The sequence below is a fragment of the Montipora capricornis genome, chromosome 1 (assembly GCF_036669925.1).
Source record: "Montipora capricornis isolate CH-2021 chromosome 1, ASM3666992v2, whole genome shotgun sequence".
Lineage (NCBI taxonomy): Eukaryota > Metazoa > Cnidaria > Anthozoa > Scleractinia > Acroporidae > Montipora > Montipora capricornis.
Window position 1 is genome coordinate 7231275 of NC_090883.1, and position 18475 is coordinate 7249749.

General features: G+C 38.1%; 1 protein-coding gene across 1 annotated transcript in view; it reads right to left on the minus strand.

Moving 5' to 3' along the window:
- The window catches only part of LOC138045576 (uncharacterized), a 43072-nt gene that overhangs the window by 23870 nt on the left and 727 nt on the right, over nt 1–18475 (minus strand). The window contains exons 2-8 of the mRNA XM_068892159.1: nt 16330–16420; nt 13285–13382; nt 11321–11382; nt 9524–9536; nt 8607–8673; nt 3483–3514; nt 2772–2860 (exon numbers count right to left, since the gene is read on the minus strand). Of these exons, the coding sequence (XP_068748260.1) occupies nt 2772–2860; nt 3483–3514; nt 8607–8673; nt 9524–9536; nt 11321–11382; nt 13285–13382; nt 16330–16420 (452 nt within the window). The remainder of the gene's footprint in view (nt 1–2771; nt 2861–3482; nt 3515–8606; nt 8674–9523; nt 9537–11320; nt 11383–13284; nt 13383–16329; nt 16421–18475) is intronic.

The following is an 18475-nucleotide window of genomic DNA, read 5'->3' on the forward strand; positions in this document are numbered from 1 at the left end:
AAGGCACTACATGTTCTCTTCAAGAAAATCTGGACCTCAGAAGAAATGCCCAATGACTGGAAGCACGGACACCTGATAAAGTTACCCAAGAAGGGGAACCTCAAAGAATGCTCTCACTGGAGAGGAATCACACTCTTGTCGGTACCAGGGAAGGTCTTCAGCAGAATCCTACTGGAGAGGATCAAGACAGAAGTGGAGAAGGAGCACATACTACACGACGAACAAGCAGGCTTTCGGAAAGAACAATCGACCACGGACCAAATCGCAACACTCCGCAATACCATTGAACAGACCCTTGAATGGAACACCACCTTGTATACCATCTTTGTGGACTTTGAAAAGGCCTTCGATAGCGAGGATCGAGACACATTGTGGAAGCTGCTGGCCTACTATGGCATCCCAGAGAAGATCATTAAGCTGATGAGGATGGCTTTTGAACCATCAACATGCCAAGTGGTCCACAACGGCTCTTTGACTGACCCCTTCACCATCACAACCGGATTTCGACAAGGGTGCTTGCTATCACCTTTTTTATTTTTGATTGTTATTGATTGGATCATGTGCGAGACCACAAAAGACAAAAAGAGAGGGCTGAAGTGGTCATTGATGGAGCAGCTAGAGGACATTGACTATGCAGACGACAATGCCTTAACTTTGCAACGCCACACAGACATAAGGGAGAAGCTACTCAAGCTTGACGAAGAAGCCAGGAAGACGGGACTGAAGATCAACGTTAAAAAAGCGGAGAGTTTGAGGCTCAACCACAAAAGTGTAACTACATTCACCATCCGGCAGGACACCATCGAGGAAGTTCAAGACTTTGCCTACCTGGGCAGCACTGTGTCCACAGAAGGCGGAACTGATCAGGACATCCGCATTCTGATAGGAAAAGCTGCAGGAGTCTTCAATACCCTTGGACCCATCTGACGATCAACAAAGCTGTCCCTCAACTCGAAGCTTCGTATCTACAACTCCAATGTGAAAAGCGTCCTTCTATACGGCTGTGAAACTTGGAGAGTGCTGAAGTCATCGATGGCCAAGATACAAGTCTTTGTGAACCGCTGCCTCCGCCAGATCTTTGGAGTGCGGTGGTACGACAGGCCGAGAAATGAAGAGCTGTGGAGAAGCACATCCCAAGAGCCAATCGAGCAACAGATCAAGAAACGCAAGTGGCGCTGGCTTGGACACACGCTGAGGAAACCTGCAGACAACGTCACACTGAAGAGGGCTACGGTGGACACCCCAAGGGAAGCGCAAACGAGGACGGCCGAAGACCACCTGGCGGCGCTCAACTGAAGCCGAGGCGAAGGTCGTTGGCCTGACGTGGGGACAGCTCGAGCGGAAGGCCCTGGACAGGGGGGATGGCGAACTCTGGTGGACGACCTATAGTCCGTACGGAACTACAGGAATTAACTAACTAACTCCAGATTCCCCGTATCTATGCAACTGAACAAAATGGCGGATGCCGTGGTTAATTTTAATGTTTATGTTGACGTCTTTTTCACGAGCACAAACTACTTATGTTTGTGTTTGTGCCTATAAAATAATAATATGTTTATTCACTCTTTGGTAGCATTTGCTAAATTACAAGAGGGGTCAGTAACTAGAAAATGCATAATAGCACAAGATTACCCTTGCAATTGTGCTTGCGTCGCTAGTAAAAACCAGGCTTTAATGTTTTCAAGTAGTTATTTTTATGTTTCGCTTGATTTAGTTGCCAGTTCCCAGGGCTGGTCTTTTATCTACCCGATACGAAATAATCAATGTTCATGAAGCAAAAGAACATAGCGAACATAATACCAACTTAGCAAGGCCTAATCGGAATAACAATGGTTCTTTTGTCTTCCGCCATTTTAGTCCGGTATATGAAAGGTTACCCGTTCTCAGTCGCTGAATTTCACTAAGTTCATGAATTTCCATGGTATGCAAATCAAAGCACTGCACATTGAAGCTTAAGAAAAATTTCAAGTTTCTATGTATTCAGACCCAACCAATCCACTGGCAGAAACTCTTTAGACATGCCGACCTCACTGTTTGAAACATCCTCCCTAACTCATATCAAGTTCTTTCTTAATTTGACTTTCTCCAAATTAGACATCAACCTGTTTGAAAGAATAAACTTCAACAGAGTCCTGCTTGCTGTCCAAAACGAACAATGGCTTTCATCACTTTTGGTAGCTGCTGCTTATAAATTATTTTTCTTTTTGTTTCTCGACCTACATTTTGTAATGCATGACTATAATGGCAATTTGTTCTATCACAGCATTTTTCAATCATTTAAATCTCTATTACTTGTGATCCTAATAAAAATAATTTACCACCGTTTGTTTATTGCAGTAATGTTTTTGTACTGAGAGACAACTGTCATTTCTGTTGTAGAAACTGGAGTGAGATCCCAACAGACAAATAACTGGTATAATAATAATACCATGTGTACCTGGCTGCAGGAAATCGGTGTAGCTAATACCAGGTTGTTTTGCACGACTAAGAAATGGCATTATATAGGTGATGACCTTTGACCCGGATTAAAATTAATGGCCTGGGGCCGGTAATGCTCAAAGCCTGGTTTGCACTAACCTTTAGTTAAGAGGTGTAAAAACCTCTAGGTTTCATGGTATTTAACGCTGGTTAGCGCTAACCATGCTTAGAGCAACCCAGGCCAGATTGTTGGCTACCTCCAGGCTTTTGTTCCTTTAACAGTTTTGGCGTCCAAGCACTCTGTTGAAAGCCTCACTATGTATGCGGTTAAGATTAAGTTTTTCATGACCCACCTTGCTATCATTGCATTGATAGAAGGCATCTTTGATGAAATCTTCTATAGTTGACTCTACTTCTAAGGATGTCACATAATCACCACCACCTGACACAGCGTCAAAATTCAAGAGAAACCGTCATGGTTGAAATTATCAACAAATCAATCAATCCAATTGCCCTGCATCATGTAAGTGTATGAAGGCTCGGACAAAAACATTATTGTTTATGAAAAAAGGGATTTGCACAAATGATATATCTATCCCCCCCCCTCCCCCCTTTTGATGGCAGATTCTGAATACATCCTGTTAGTAAAGCAAGCCAATGGTCAACTTAAACTAGTCTAATAGCTTAATAGCTCCAGTCAATCTACTACTCAGGTCTGTGGAGGAGAATTCCAACCCATCACCTCAGAGCAAATAATACTACTGCAAATGCCACTGTTTGGCATTTCAGTCCTAGAAGTATGGCATCAGCTTAACCTGGTAAACATCCTGGTATCTGGAACCTATTGTCATTCAATAGTACAATATCTACAGTACATGTAAACTCAGGACATCTGACGTATACCCATATTATCAATGAATATTCATAACTAGTTCAATTCAACTATTATAAAATGTCATATGTTTCAAACCTCAAAGCACAAGGCTCCTTAACAGTGCAAAAGCAAAGCCCCTTTAATGAATTAGTAAAGAAATATTACAATGACATGTTTATAGGATACTGACCAAGGGGTTGGTTTTCTCTGGCTTGAACAATTCTGCAAAAGATAAAGCTTAAGATTACACGACTGACGCTTTGAAACAGCCACAAACAAAAACTCTGAAATCAGTTATTACTGACAATTTAATGATGTCATTGAAAGTAGCCCTTTCACAACTTCCAATGTTTTGAGATTTGTCAACATCCAAGCTAACAAAGTCTGAAATACACTGTATTCAACACTGCATGTATATCAGGTTTCAACACCTGTAAAGAGCTGATGAGTATCATGAATTACACAACTTACACCTGATTTATGGGAGAACATTTAAATAATTACCATGAAATTAAGCCTTATACTTAATGAGTTCTCTTAAGTTTATCCAACCTCTTACCCACCCTGTGGGTTGTGCTTCTCATTCCACTCCTCTCCAAAACAATAATGGTTTTTCACTAGGTTTGAAAATACTATTTGAACTATTTTCAAGATGTAAAAATGAAATGCTCTTTAGTGGCTCGGTCTGGTGAACATCACGTTTTCATGATTGCGGGTTGTCCCTTGTCAGACCAACACTCAGGGTCTAAAAAATAACTGAGCAGAAAGTGCTGCCTTTATAATTTCATATGCTTATGATTATACTTTCACGTCCTCTTGGATTAAGACCATAGACCATGGTTCCTGTCTCACATCCCTTTCTGTCAATCAACACTGTGGGACCTTAACCCATTGACCCCTGAGAGTGAGACTTAATAGATGGGGGGCATCCTAGGGTGTTTGAGGTGTGAATGGGTTAACCCACTGACACTTGAAATGTCCTGGGACGCCCCTAGTCAATGAGTAAAATCGTCACATATTAGACAGAGTAAAATCTGTCTGGTCTCACTCCCAGGGGTCAATGGGTCAAAAACCACACACTGCACCGTTAGTGAAGAGTACCCCCCCCCCCCACCCCCAGTGTTGTGGTCTGCCCTCATTTCACATAAGGGACTTTTAGATAGTACACTATGGTAGGTTTGGACGATTGGATAAGTCTCACATCACGATAAACATGCGTGACATTTGACTGACGATCATGCTTCTGGGACAGTAGGTTTTCCCAGGGTTTCTCGTCGTTGGAACTACGGTGAAAACGGTAGAAGTTCACTCATATTTATTTCCACTTTTTTAGCCTTTCCTTTAAATACGCATCTAAACTGAGTACCCAGTCAGTTAAATATGCATTTGATTGTGTTTATCTTCATTTATTTATCGGTGATATGAGAACATAGTGAAAATTCTGAGTTCATGAACCTGCATCAAATGATCTGCAGAACAAGTAAGTGGATTACAAGCAATTTGATTGAAATCGGTCCCTGCCCTAAAAGAGTCTCCTAGTCTAATGCGCTTTTGTCATTTTCTTTTAATGGCATAAATTGCAAAGTTGGCCGAAATGGAATTTACTTTGTTCAGATTTGTCAATAAAAATAGTGGTGGATCCAATTCACACTGGAGAGACTACCAAGAATTGTAGTGACAATATTTTCAAGGCGTTGCAATCTTATTTAATTATTTCAGTTGGAAAAAATCCTTGCTTCTTTTTTTTAGTGGTCAGGAACACTTAGATGGAATGACAATAAGGACAGGCTCCTTCTAATTGAAGTCTGCACAGTAGAGAATTTTGAATTCAAGAAAAACACAAAAGAAACTGGCAAAAACCTGGGCTAAAATCGCTGAGGGTGTGAATCAGCACAGAATATTTGTATCAAGAGATGAACGCAGTGTGCAAAATAGGTTCAAGAAACTACTGACTGATTTTAAGGCGAAAATTAGGAGGGAGGAGGGGGAGTTGTGGACTTCGCCTGACCCTCTCACTGAGAATGAGACCCTGCTGGAGCAGATTCACGAGAAAATGAGATCAGCCAAAAGTGACTCAGAGGCTGCTTCAGCGAAAGACGACCAGCAACAAAAGAGTGAACGCAAAAAGACCACGGCAATAAGGCATGCCGCGTCAAAGACCTGGTCCTAAACTGCAGCTGCAAATTGTGATTCTGACAATGAGGAGAAAATGGTAAGACTAAAGTGGGTAGAGGAAGAAAGAAAAGGCAGGGTAGCGATGTCTTACATTTCTTAGAAGCCAAGCACCAAGATAAGCCTGAATTAAAAAAGGAGGAAATGGGTCTTCGCCAGTAAGAGATTGCACTCCAGAATATTAAAGAGACAAGAGAAGTTTGCATGAGCAGCTCATGATACAGCAAGCACAGCAACAGGCAATGTAAATGCAACATTAATTTGCCAAGCTGCAGCAAAAAGGTTAGCAACTAAAACAGTTCTTGATGCTCATGATGCAAGAAAATGCAAAGGACTGTTTATTGTAGGAAGGGCACAAAGTTTGTTACATTCAGCTTTCTGTTTTGATAAATATTAAGATAAAATGGTACATTTTTATACAACTATTTCCAAAGTTGAAAAGGTGTAAACATTGCTAAAGTTTTATTGAAGTTGTAATAAAATTGGCCTTTAAAATGAAAATGGCACTGTAATCCGTGTAAAACTGATCCATTGTAGCAACTACCACTCCTTATCCAAAATTTCACTCCTAAGTAGGGGAGACTATGCCAAATAGTCATGAATTGGTGGTGGCTCTAATTGAAAGTACATGTAGTCTGAAGATATGTTGCCAGAGGGACAAGTTAATATGTTTCTTAAAAGAGCAGACTACATATTGTTTTCCAACTGCATCTACCAACCAAAAACAATTCCTGAGAGGACTTCCTTGTCATTCGACTGCTCGGGCATAAGACTCCAAGAAAAGAGCTGTAAGAAACCCCTGGTTCCATCAAGTCAGATGAAAACCATGCAAATCATAGATCCAGTCAATCACAGTGTTTGCTATCAAACTCAGTTCAGGAACCGGGTGCGCAAACCTTTGGATGAGGTCAAGATACCGACAGGGGTAAGCCAACCTCCTTAAAAGAATGCAAAATCCCTCTATACCATCGCAAAGGGTGCCCTGAAGGCATCTAAATCTTGCTGGACCTTGCAAAGCATCCGCTACAATGGGGATGTCGTCTTTCTATAGTCTGAACCCCGATTTACAAGGATAAAGAGCATTCACTGATTTGTATTCTTCATACAACATAAGAAACTGAGCCTTCTGCAAAAGAAATAACAAGCAATTTTCTCACTTCGTCAAAGGGCATCTTGACTCCGCCGTCCTAGTTTGTACTGCAAAAATCTTAAGCTTAAATTTTGACGCCTTTGTACCATACTCGACCCAACCCCTCACCCACCCCGAATATGCATCCAACCATCCCTGCCTAACATAGTGTACTATCTTAATGTCCCTATTTATGAGTGAGTTGGGTGGCTGGCTGGCTGGCTGAGATCAAATATGGACTACATGTACATGTAATAGCAGCCTCAATCTGATCTCACCCCAGAGAAGGAGTTGTAAACCGCCATGAGACTGTATGTGATATGTGCAGCATATATTAGCTTTACCATGGAATGGCATGTATATCAAGGACATTACCAGGCCACACACAAAGAATATGGATCAAGTATCTCAGTTCCAGTAACCCATTAACTCCTGGGAGTGAGACTTAATAGATTTTAGTCTCTGTCTAACACCAGACAATTTTACTCTGTAGAAAGCCAGACCAATTTACTCGTCAACTGGGAGCATCAGACCTACAGTACAGTCTGTAGGGTACCTGAGGGTTCAATGGGTTAAGCAAACTTGGTTGATGGGTGTGTTATCTTATGTCATTGTGTGGTTCCAGAAAATATCCATACCCCCACCACGGAAGACAATTGGAAATTCCGAGGGAGAGGGGGGGTTAAAGGGCAGTAATTTCCAAGGGGTAGGGGGGTTTCGTGGGAAACTACTTTTCCAAAGGGTCACGAACCACATACAACATTGAAAGCAACATACGATCGATCTGAAGCACAAAACACGCTATCGGACGATGTTTTGAAACAAAAGTCAGTTTTGAGATAAAGTTAATGCTATTAGCTTCAATGTTTCCGTTTTTCTTTGAGTTAGCTAGCGCTACAATCTCCCGAAGCTAAGAACAATGTGTCTTTCATTTGGGACGGATTCAAAACATTTAAAATGGCGGTCTCAACTGGAGTCTCGTCCCCAGACTTCCACGTTTGTCTCTTTTTAGTCCAACCAACACTTCCGTTCACTTGAGTATCACTTTTCACTACCTTCACATGCAGTAAACACATTTTTGATAGGATTTGTGTTTTACTGGGGGTAGTAACTCATTGAAAATGCGATAAGAGGCAAGTTCCCACCATCTCAACGCTTGTGTGCAACGACATTTTCTTTTTTGTGGGTGGCATTTAGACCACGGACAGGAACCGGGAGTCAAGTTTTCTCTTCTTTGAGTAAACGCAATATTTATTGCGGCCTCGGGAAACGATTGTTGAGGTTCAGTTCGTTATGTCAAACTGGAAATTCTAAAACAGGAGTTTGACTACTCATTGAAGGAAGTAAATCACGCCAAAAACAATAACAGTCGATAATATTCTTCGTAAAACAATCGCCTTTGTGACAACGTTCACGAAACCTACCGCGTCAACTTTTGTGGTCCCTAAATATTAAAGAATCAACCTGAAGAGACTGACAAAATGTGTAGACAAAGGAACCTCGTAAGTTTCTGATTTATTTACTATGGTTTACGAAGTTGTTTAAGCGAGTGAAATGTTCTCATCGACGTTCGCACAAAAACGTGAAACAGTCGACGTGCAACCCAAATGTTTAAGCTTTGCAAAGTTGATAGCGCACAAGCTGAAAGTTTAGCTGGATAATGAGCTTAACAAAGCGATATATTTTTCTAAAAGTTAACCTTAACGTTTACACTGTTGTAATAAAATTCTTCCACTGTTACGGTACTAATTGACTCTCGTTTTTGTAAGTTAAAAAATTCTGGAAATTCCTGAGGGAAGGGGGGGTTATCAAAGACCCCCCTGGAACGGAAAATCGTGGAGGGAGGGGGTGTGCAAATCAAAAAGTCTTCCGTGGTGGGGGTATGGATATTTTCTGGAACCACACATTCTTAAAACAGTCATTACATGAAAGATCAAGCCTACAGTATATTGATCATTGATGTTAAGCACTATGTGTTTGCATACATTCATAGGCAAATACATGTACACGTACCTTGCAGCTGCAGACAATAAAGACTTCAACATGACAGCTATTTCAGATATACTGACTCCTTCACTTGCTGAAACACACAGAAAGCCAAGAAAAGACTGTCATAATAAAACAAATAAATTATTCATAATGATAATAATATTTAGCAATTATTGAATGAGGCTGAGTAGGATATGAAGAATTCTGCAGGTCAAGGAGGGTGTTATCCACCAAGGCCGAAGGCCGAGGTGGATAACATCCTCCGAGATCTGCAGAATTCTTCATATTCTACGAAAGCAGAATTCAATAATTGCTTTATTATTCATTCAGAATACTTCAAACTCTTAAAGGAGAAAATGGGCTTTATTTTTAACAATTTCGCACATCCAACAAAAATAACGCAATCTTGTCCCCAGCTTTTTTCAGTCAACGGTTCAATAATTTGCAGCGGGCTGCACTTTTGACGTCATTTTGACATCATCGGTTCAATAATCTGCAGCGGGCTGCACTTTGGACGTCATTGATTCAATATGACAAAGTTTCTTTCCAAATTTGGTGAACAGCAGCTGGTTATGGTGAATTATGCATGTGGTTTTAACCAATCAGAAATGGGGAAATATTTTGAATGAATAATAATATTATGATATATGATATTAATGATTATTAGGCTTGATACAAGATGGTAGACAGCAGATGAGGCAACTTTCCCAAACTCAGAGCTGCAATGTATAATCATCTTCTATTCAGCAAGCCACAGTTTGTTTTCCAGTCAAAATTTCCAGCACTCACATATTCGTAATAAATTTATTAACGGTCAATCCTTGCCCTTATACATGTACATGTGAGTGACCTTGTGTCAGTGATGGTTCCAGGACAAATATTTAATTTCTGAACTTGCAAAATACAGAGATCAAGTTTTTAATAGACGATATAAAACTTACCATCAAGGTTGAACTTTACCAGCAGGACACAAAGATGTTGAGAAAATAAGAAACAAGTCAAATAACCTAATAATAATAATAATAATAATAATAATAATAGAGCGGTTTTCAAATGAGTGTCGTAAAACCAAAACCAAAGTAATTACTGTGGCCAATCAAAAAGGACAGAGACAATCCAGTAAACCAATCAAAACTCAAAGTAATTACACGTAGCCGACATAAAGCGCAGGAAAATGTGCACGCACGAGCCACAATTGGTTTTGGTTTCACTTCTGATTGGTTGAAAAAATGGCGCAAGAACTTTGAACCAATCACTGAGTGAAGTAAATGCAAAACCAAAGCAATTCGCTAATTACTTTCCACACAATATTGAAAACCGCTCTAATAATAATAATAATAATAATAATAATATAATGACAATAATGATAATGATAATGATAAATTATGATAGTAATTTACATATAAATGTATACTGGTAAATGAAAAAATCTTGTCATGTTGATATTAAGGGATAACACAAAAGTCTGTGGCACAAGAGGTCTCAATAATACCAACTTTATTCACTTAATGCAATGAAAGGGAAAGATAACAGAGGTTATCCCTATCGAGTGTATCCGCCCGCTGCCGGATGTAATTGACTGAGAGTCGATTTTGATGAGGGAGGAAAACCGGAGAACCCGGAGAAAAACCCTCGGAGTCAGATTGAGATCGACTGAAACTCAGCCCACATACGACCCGAGGCCAGGCTTGAACCCGGGTCACAGAGGTGGGAGGCGCGATTGATAACCGCTAAACCACTCTGACTCCCCTATGGCACACTGCTAGCAGCAATGTGTTGGGGTTAATAGGCTACTAGCAATGTGCTATGCCGTACATCATCAACTGTACATTCTCTACATGTACTCATAGATGTTCATTTCCTTTAATAATTAAGTGCTAGCTTGTAGTATTTATATAGATATGATTTTGTTTTCAAAAAATCATCACGTGGTTTCCAAATATTGCACATGCTAGAACTATTTTGCAGTTCAGTATTTGGGAAAAGGTAATAAAATGTTTTTATAAGTATAAAGTGATTACTGGGTATTTTTGGAAAACATAGCAAATTGAATTTGATCATGGGTAGTTTATAAATTTTTGTGTGCAGCCTGTGCAGCTTGCTATGTTGGTGAGACCAGCTAACATTTCAACACACGTGTAAGGGAACACTTGGAAAAAGACAGGGCCTCACACACTTTCAAGCATGTGGAGAGCTTGTTAGCATGTCACTCTGCATGCTCCCGTGACAATTTTGCCATCATCAATCAGGCATCTTCACGATTTGCTCTTAAAATCAAAGAGGCATTGCACATATTTTGGGACAAACCAACACTTAACGCACAGGTCAAACATGTTAATTTAAAACTTTCAGTTTAATTTTGAATTACTACTGTCATAGTCTTAATGGGGACATAGTTTTTCAGTGAGTGAATAATTATTGCAATTACTATTGTAATTTCTCGAGTATTTATATTTCACTGGAATTTATTGTTCATTTCACACTGAAGAATGGCAGAGGCAACTGCTGAAACATGCCTGTAAAACTCAGGAGTGTTGTGTTTTTCTTTAAATTAATTTCACTGCTTTTATCCAGAGCATTTACATAATTGATTTTATGCCTATAAAATTATGAGTAATAATAAAGTGAAATGTAGCCTTTAAATTATTTTTAAATCCTGATATAACAAAAATGTTCTAATAAAATTTAATAAGAAATCAAAAATGCAATTATCATTACTAGAGTGAACATAAAATTACCATGTCAAAGATGATCTGTCCTCTTTCTTCAGTCGATCCTCTCAGGCATAAAGCTAAGCCACCTGAAAAGACATTTGAAGAAAGGATGCAACTATATATGAGCTCCCAAGAGAGGAAATGGTGGTTTATTGTGCAGATATTGATATTACTTTATTAATTTTAATCTTTACAGACACAATAGTTAATTATTATTAATGTATGCCCTGCATGAACATTCCATGTTCTACAATTATCATTAAGAATAAGATGAACACTGCAGCCCAGTGGTTAGGGTGCTTGCCTTGAGATCTGGAGATCATGGGTACGTTCTGACCACTCATGGAATTTGGGATTCTTAAAGTTGTTCTGTTCAATGCTCAGAGATATTAGCTACAAAAGCTAGTACTCTAAAAATCCAAGGGTAAACAATGATACTTACTTATTTACATTACAGGAGAATTAACCCACGTCACATGAAACTGACTAAGGGCACTTTTCTCGAATTTGTTAAGAAGGGAGAGGTACATGTACATGAATTAAGTCATGTTGGCCTTAGTATCTGAGCAATATAATTATGATACAAGAAGTGCATCCCTACAACACCAAAATCTTAGTACTGTAGCTTTAGAATAAATATAAGAAAATTCTGCCCAACAGTTAAAGGATGTTGTTATTGGAATGATATTCCCTTATCTATATGTGAAAAGACAACTAAAAAATCGTTCAAAAGAGCACTTTTCAACTATCATCTTGCTCAGTATTAATCATCGCCACGCCGACTCTCCAATGTTATCATATATATCTTATATATATAATTATTTGTGTGTGTGTGTGTCCGTGCTTTCTCTTTTCCTCTCTTTATATATTTTCATAGTTTTTCATAGTTATAGAGTTCATACTTCTCTTTTTTCTCTTTTAACCTAAATAAAACTGTAATCAAAGGGCATGTAAGTAGTTTAACTATATCTTGCCCTCTCCATTTATTCTTGTAACCTGATATTTAATTCCACAAATAGCATCGTCATCATCAAATCTTGTAATACAATGTAAACATAAAATAAATAATGGAGAAAATAAAAAAGAAAAAGAAAATAGTAATAATTAAGTCATCACATTTCACAATCATCTTGCTTTCAGTTATCATGAAAACAAACTAAAAGATAAGGTTTTTAGAACAAGGGATGGCAGTTTCACAAACAGCTTTTTTCACCAAAAACAAGAAACAGATAAATGGGCCCCTGATCTTTAACCTGATTCTGAACAACATTTCAGGTTGTTTTCAAAGAGATAATTATTGAGTGTCAAAGACTTCCATGAATGAGTGGGGGCATAAGCTGAAGAAGTCTCACTGATGTACATGCAAACAAGCATTTCAGGGAATAGCTCTGTTCTATGGACACCATAAAAATCAATGTGTTGAACCTGTACTAAACCAATCACCCTAGTCCATGTGACCCTGATTAGCTTGGGAAAGAAAGTAAAATGCTTAATGCAATTTTAATAAATGTATATAACTTTAGTCCCAAAAAGGACACACTCTTCTGAATTTCTAATCAAGCTTTCACGTACATGTACCTCTGCCGCCACCCATGAATTTCAAGATATAATTAACCCGGACCCACTTCTTCCAATCCTGGCTTAAATCCTGGATTTATGGAAACTTACATGTATAAATTGCATTTTACTTACTGATCAAAAGAAAGTTTCCTCAAAAGTTAAGCCTTTCATTTATTGCCTGCAAGACTTTTACATGTATTTTCCTTCAGTATAAAATTACTTATTTAACTCATTATTAGCCAGAGCTTTTCTTGATGGGCAAAATGAAACTTTAGTGTTTGGCTGTTACCAGTAATGTCCCTTAAAACAACTGGGTGTGGTATATTTGGGATCACAAATGCCTCTCGGGATGCATAAAAGCAAAATAAGTAATTATCTTCAATTCAGTTGAGCTGGGATGAAACCTTCTCTAAAACTTATAAACCAACCTAAAAACTCATCACAATCTATATGGCCATTTTTGTCTTTATCAAAAGCTGTGAAGAGCCTGTCAGCCAGGACCCCATCCAAGGGAAAGTAGTGCAAACTGTGAAAAAGACAACATCTGATAAGCACTCTTTCCTTAACTATTTATAGGAAAATGATTCAAATGATTTTAATTAATGTCTCAACATACCTGTAATAATAATAATTAGTTCTAGCCAGTGTTTATCCTTTAGAATGGCAAGCTCCTTACCGCCCATATGAATATATAGTTTGGCCTTGCATGTATACATGTATGTTTGCACAACTTGCGTGTATATTGTAATGAGCAACAATCCAGACATTATTATTATTATTATTATTATTATTATTATTATTATTATTATTATTATTATTATTATCATTATTATTATTGCAGGTGCACTTAGGGAGCATTAAAAAAGGGGGCATTATTAGGGTTCAAACTGAAAATAAGTTTGTTGAATAACTACTAAAAATTGGAACAATATTATATGTGTGGCAAATGTAATCAAACAATTCATGGGCAAAAAATAAAACACTCCAGTCCATAGCCAATAGGTGAATAATACCTTATTATCAAGACATGCCAATTAAGAAACTCTTTCATGAGGGACTCACCTCGTATCCCAAAGAAACTGTTTTCAATATTGAATAAAATTCATCACTAAATTAATCACTCAATTGTAAATTACATTTAAAGTGTTGGAAACACTTTACATGTAGTTTACTTTATCAATCCTGACAAGCTAAGAGACTTCAACATTTAAAAAGGTCCTTGTAAGAAGCTAAGACACAAGACACATTCCACAGGCCAAGACTAGAACTCCCTGCACAACTGGCCCCAGTTGTTCGAAGGGTGGATAGCGCTATCCACTGGATAACTCAATCAGTTGTGCTAGTGTTTATCCGATGGATCCATACTGATTTATCTGACCCCAGTTGTTCAAACGATGGATAACACTATCCACCGGATAAATCACTATCCATTGGATAGCGCAATTGGTTTCGCTATGACTTATCCATTGGATAGTGATTTATCCGGTGGATAGCGCTAGCCATCGTTTGAACAACTGGGGCCTGGTGGATAGCGCTATCCACCTTTTGAACAACCAAAACCGAGGCCTGATGAACAACTAATTCAATAGAAAAATTCATCACCTGACGAGGGAATTCCCCGTTAAATTTCACGCGAAAAACCGGTTTCGGTTTTCAAGTGAAATTTAATGTGGATTTCCTTTGAATCGCATAGCTTTTGAAAATGTCCTTGGTCGAATTTTGCAGTATTCAGTGGGTGCTAAAAAAAGCCGTTTCAACTGAACTGTCACCTATATCAATAATGGAATCAAGCGAAATGCACAACAGTATTATTATTCCTGTTTTACATTAAATCTTTATTTTGTGACCTTTTACAGGGGGTCCAATTTCAATTTTTTTTTTCATATTGAAAATCATCAAATTGAATGCACTGGGAGCTTTTCACACATGTATCGGGTATTTCACCAATTCATTAATTCAAAAACTCGGGAAAAAAACTCTTCGACAGCAAAGAAGGACAACGTGCATCCAAACAATGTCAACACAACAAATACACTGGTAAGTTGTTAAACTCCAAATATTAAATAGTTACTCGAACTGGACTTTAAAATACCAAGTCCATCACTAACATGAGTTTTTGGGAGGCAAAAAAAGCAATAAGTCAAAAACAGAGTAAACACTGTGTTTTTGTTTTTGTTTTTTTTTTTTTACAAATGAATGCACCTAACTGCTGTTTCTACTGTTGGGATTAACATTCAACTGAAAATTAGTGGGATATTATTTTACTGGGCTCTAGTTTATCTTCTATGTACTCTAACCCGGAAACCTGCTGTTCCTTGGTCACTGCATGATGAACTTGTGCTTTTTTCTCTTCCTTCGGCCATTTTTTCTTTCGCAATAGACCACTGCCAATTTCTCATTGCGCATGCCTACTGCACATGAATTTTGCATCATTAGCGCGCACACACGACACCGTGCGTGTACAAAACGTAAGAGATTTCCCTCAAACTAAGCCCGATAGCGAAATAACTGCTCCTTTTCTCTCAAACGAGCACGGTAACCCCCGATTTTTTTCAGGTATTACTTTGCTAAGAACAGTCTAATAAAGAACATATTTGAAGAAGAAAAAAAGTTTGATAGTAGAACACGGATTTTTTTGGAAAACAGTTCCATACTGGGTGTATTTTGGCCAAGTCGAGGACTTTAAGCTAACCACGGAACTGTCCCAAAAAGTGCACTTATGTCCAGGTTTGCACCTAATTAGATGCAAGACGCGTACGAACCCTGTGGAGACAATGTTTTGAAAACTTAGTTGCGTCTAATTTTTGATTCTGTTGCTATGTAGAGCTTTGCGTTGCTACAGTGCAATATCAGTCAGCCTTGCTTTCAAGTCGCAATTCCACACTGACTACCTCGCTTTGGTAGCCAATCAGATGGCGAGAATTCCCTTAGCTATGCGATTCTACAGTGATCAGGACTACTCTAGGAGACAGATTTGGTGGTAGCACAGTGACATGTGCTACCCATGACCTATGATTTAAACCCGCCACTTTATTTTCCCTCTGTTATTGACAAGTTGAAGTCATTGGAAACAATCACATTTACATCAGCTTGAGGGTACATGTCAAAATCAGAATATTCTATCAGTGATTCAAAGCGACATGTTAATGTATAATTTACTGACTACAATCAGTGGCAAAAGTCTTGGACACTTAACCTTTGAAGTTGGTTTTCTTACTTACTCCTCCCCCGCAGAACAATGTCACCAATAGTGAACATACACTTCCTTGCCTATTTCAACATTGATTGGGGGGAGGGGAGGGACATGTATTTTGAAGCTTTCAGTGGAATTTTGACAGTTATGTGTAAAGTTTCTGATGGCTGAGAGGTTTTCAGGCTCATTCTGACACTAGCGTCCCAACTACTTTTGCCACTGATTGTAGGTTGATTTTTTTTTTACGATAATTAAGAACATATATGTACATGTAACTTACAATGTTTTCCTATCAATGTATTTATCCCTTGGAGAAAGCACTGCTAATTTCTTGAAGACATTCACCATGTTCTGAATTTCACCCTCTGAAACTAATAATAATCGGAGGAAACAAATTTAAATTTTAAAAAAACTTTTTATAAATAACAAGATGCCATTAGTAGAATTCATATAAGATGCAGTGCTCAAAGCCAAAACTGTCGTAATGGCAATTTATGGACGTGATTTATGACATTTTATGAAATCTGATAAAATGAGTTTCTGTTTTTGAGAGTAAAACAGGTTCATTATAAAGCCAGGTTTTCACTAGTGATGCAAGCACAAGCACAAGTTAAGTTTATATATTTGAACACAAATGTCCACTTAAGCATCAAAATGATCAACCTGAGAGCATCCGCCCTTTTGTTGAAATGCGCCAATGTGATGAATCTGGAACGAGTGCTTTAATTGGCAAGGCTTAGCAAAACTCCTTGTTTGACCTTAAACCAACAAAGATGATCTAACACATCACAAGCTATAGTACGTCTGTGATTTCTAATTTTAGCGTGATTCCTATTCACTCGCTTTTGACAAGTGACTCTGAAATGGCTTCTTTCCTTTGAGGATTTGCTTGTTTTCTTTTAAAACTCTTGCAATTCAAGAAAAATTAATTGCCTAACTGGTGAATTCGGCAGTAAATTTCGCTGGAAAAACTGATATCACACTCATCCCTTCTTGATTCATGCGATCAGTTGGTTTTTCGGGTGAAATTAACCGTGGAATTCACTAGTTAGGCAGCTAAGAAAATGACAGAATTAAGCAATATCCAGGAAAACCAAAACACAGACAATTCCAAAGCCTTTTATTTTCACTATAATCCTACAACCAGTAAGAATAAACAACCCGGAAGCTCCACTTTTAGGCTTGGCTAAATCTATATATTATTTGAATTTGCTCAAATACATGTAGGTCAGACAGATGAAACAATGTTCATGTTGTTCACATGTCCAAGAGAAAAGTAGGATCAGCTGAGCTCAATGATGTCACATATAATCCAAGATGGCGGCCTGCATGTGTTTATTTTTAAGAAGGATTTCACAAGGTTAGAAATCTATTTCACAATTGAATTTTTGCTTAAAAACTTTTCTCCTCATGAACTTTATATTAGTCAATACAGAAAAGGATTGTCATTTAGAAATGAACTTCTCCTTTAAATGGAATTACAAACTAACTTTTTGGGGGATCATTCAGTGTTATAAGTACTACACTACTGACAGTAGTTTTGACCAGAATCACATGACCTTGAAGCATGTAACTTGCTACTCTTTTCCTTGGAATAAAACTAGGGATTTTCCGACACCCATTTTATGCCCAAATGTGCACAAAAATAAGATCGAGGCTGCAAACACAGGAAAATGCATGAGCTACATTACATCCAATTAAGGAAATTTTTTAACTAAAAGACCCCAGCTCTGAACCAGAGTTAAACGCTTCAAGGTCATGAGGTTCTGTTTTGACATTGTGTGACCAATAAAATACTACATGAAAACCCAAGGACCTTACAGGAAAGTTACACTTTCCAGAACTTACAGAAACTTGCCATTGATAACAAATGTTGCAATTTGTGGATTTTATACCCTGCGCTGCCCCTACAGGCAGGCATCCCTCCTAAGATTAACGAAATACAAATAGTATAATTGGTTTCTTCATCGAAGACGTAAACGGTTAACAAAAATTAAAATTACTGTCTTTCAAATGAGCACAGGATTTGTGATGAATACGATACAATTAATGTGAAAATTGTTGCACATCTCTTTCTGTCATTACTATATCCTTCCCTGTCGCCAGTTTACAGTATTTGCCATCTTATCGCTCGGGAGATCTAAATATGGCCGTTAAATTTAAAAATTTATATTTACGACAAAGTCAATTTTTAAAAAGTTAAGTGTGTGTGTATACGTTTTGCTTAGCGTAAAATTATGTTTGTTTCAGTTCAAGTAAAGTTTTTTTCATTTGTTTGACATGAGGTGTAACAATTTGTAACAAAATTTCTCAATTTTTGTAACAACTGTGAACTTTGCAAAATAGTACTCGTGTTTCAGTCAGGAATTTCTGTAATTACACATTTGAAAATAAACTCAATAAGCGTTAACGTTGACAAGGTGTTG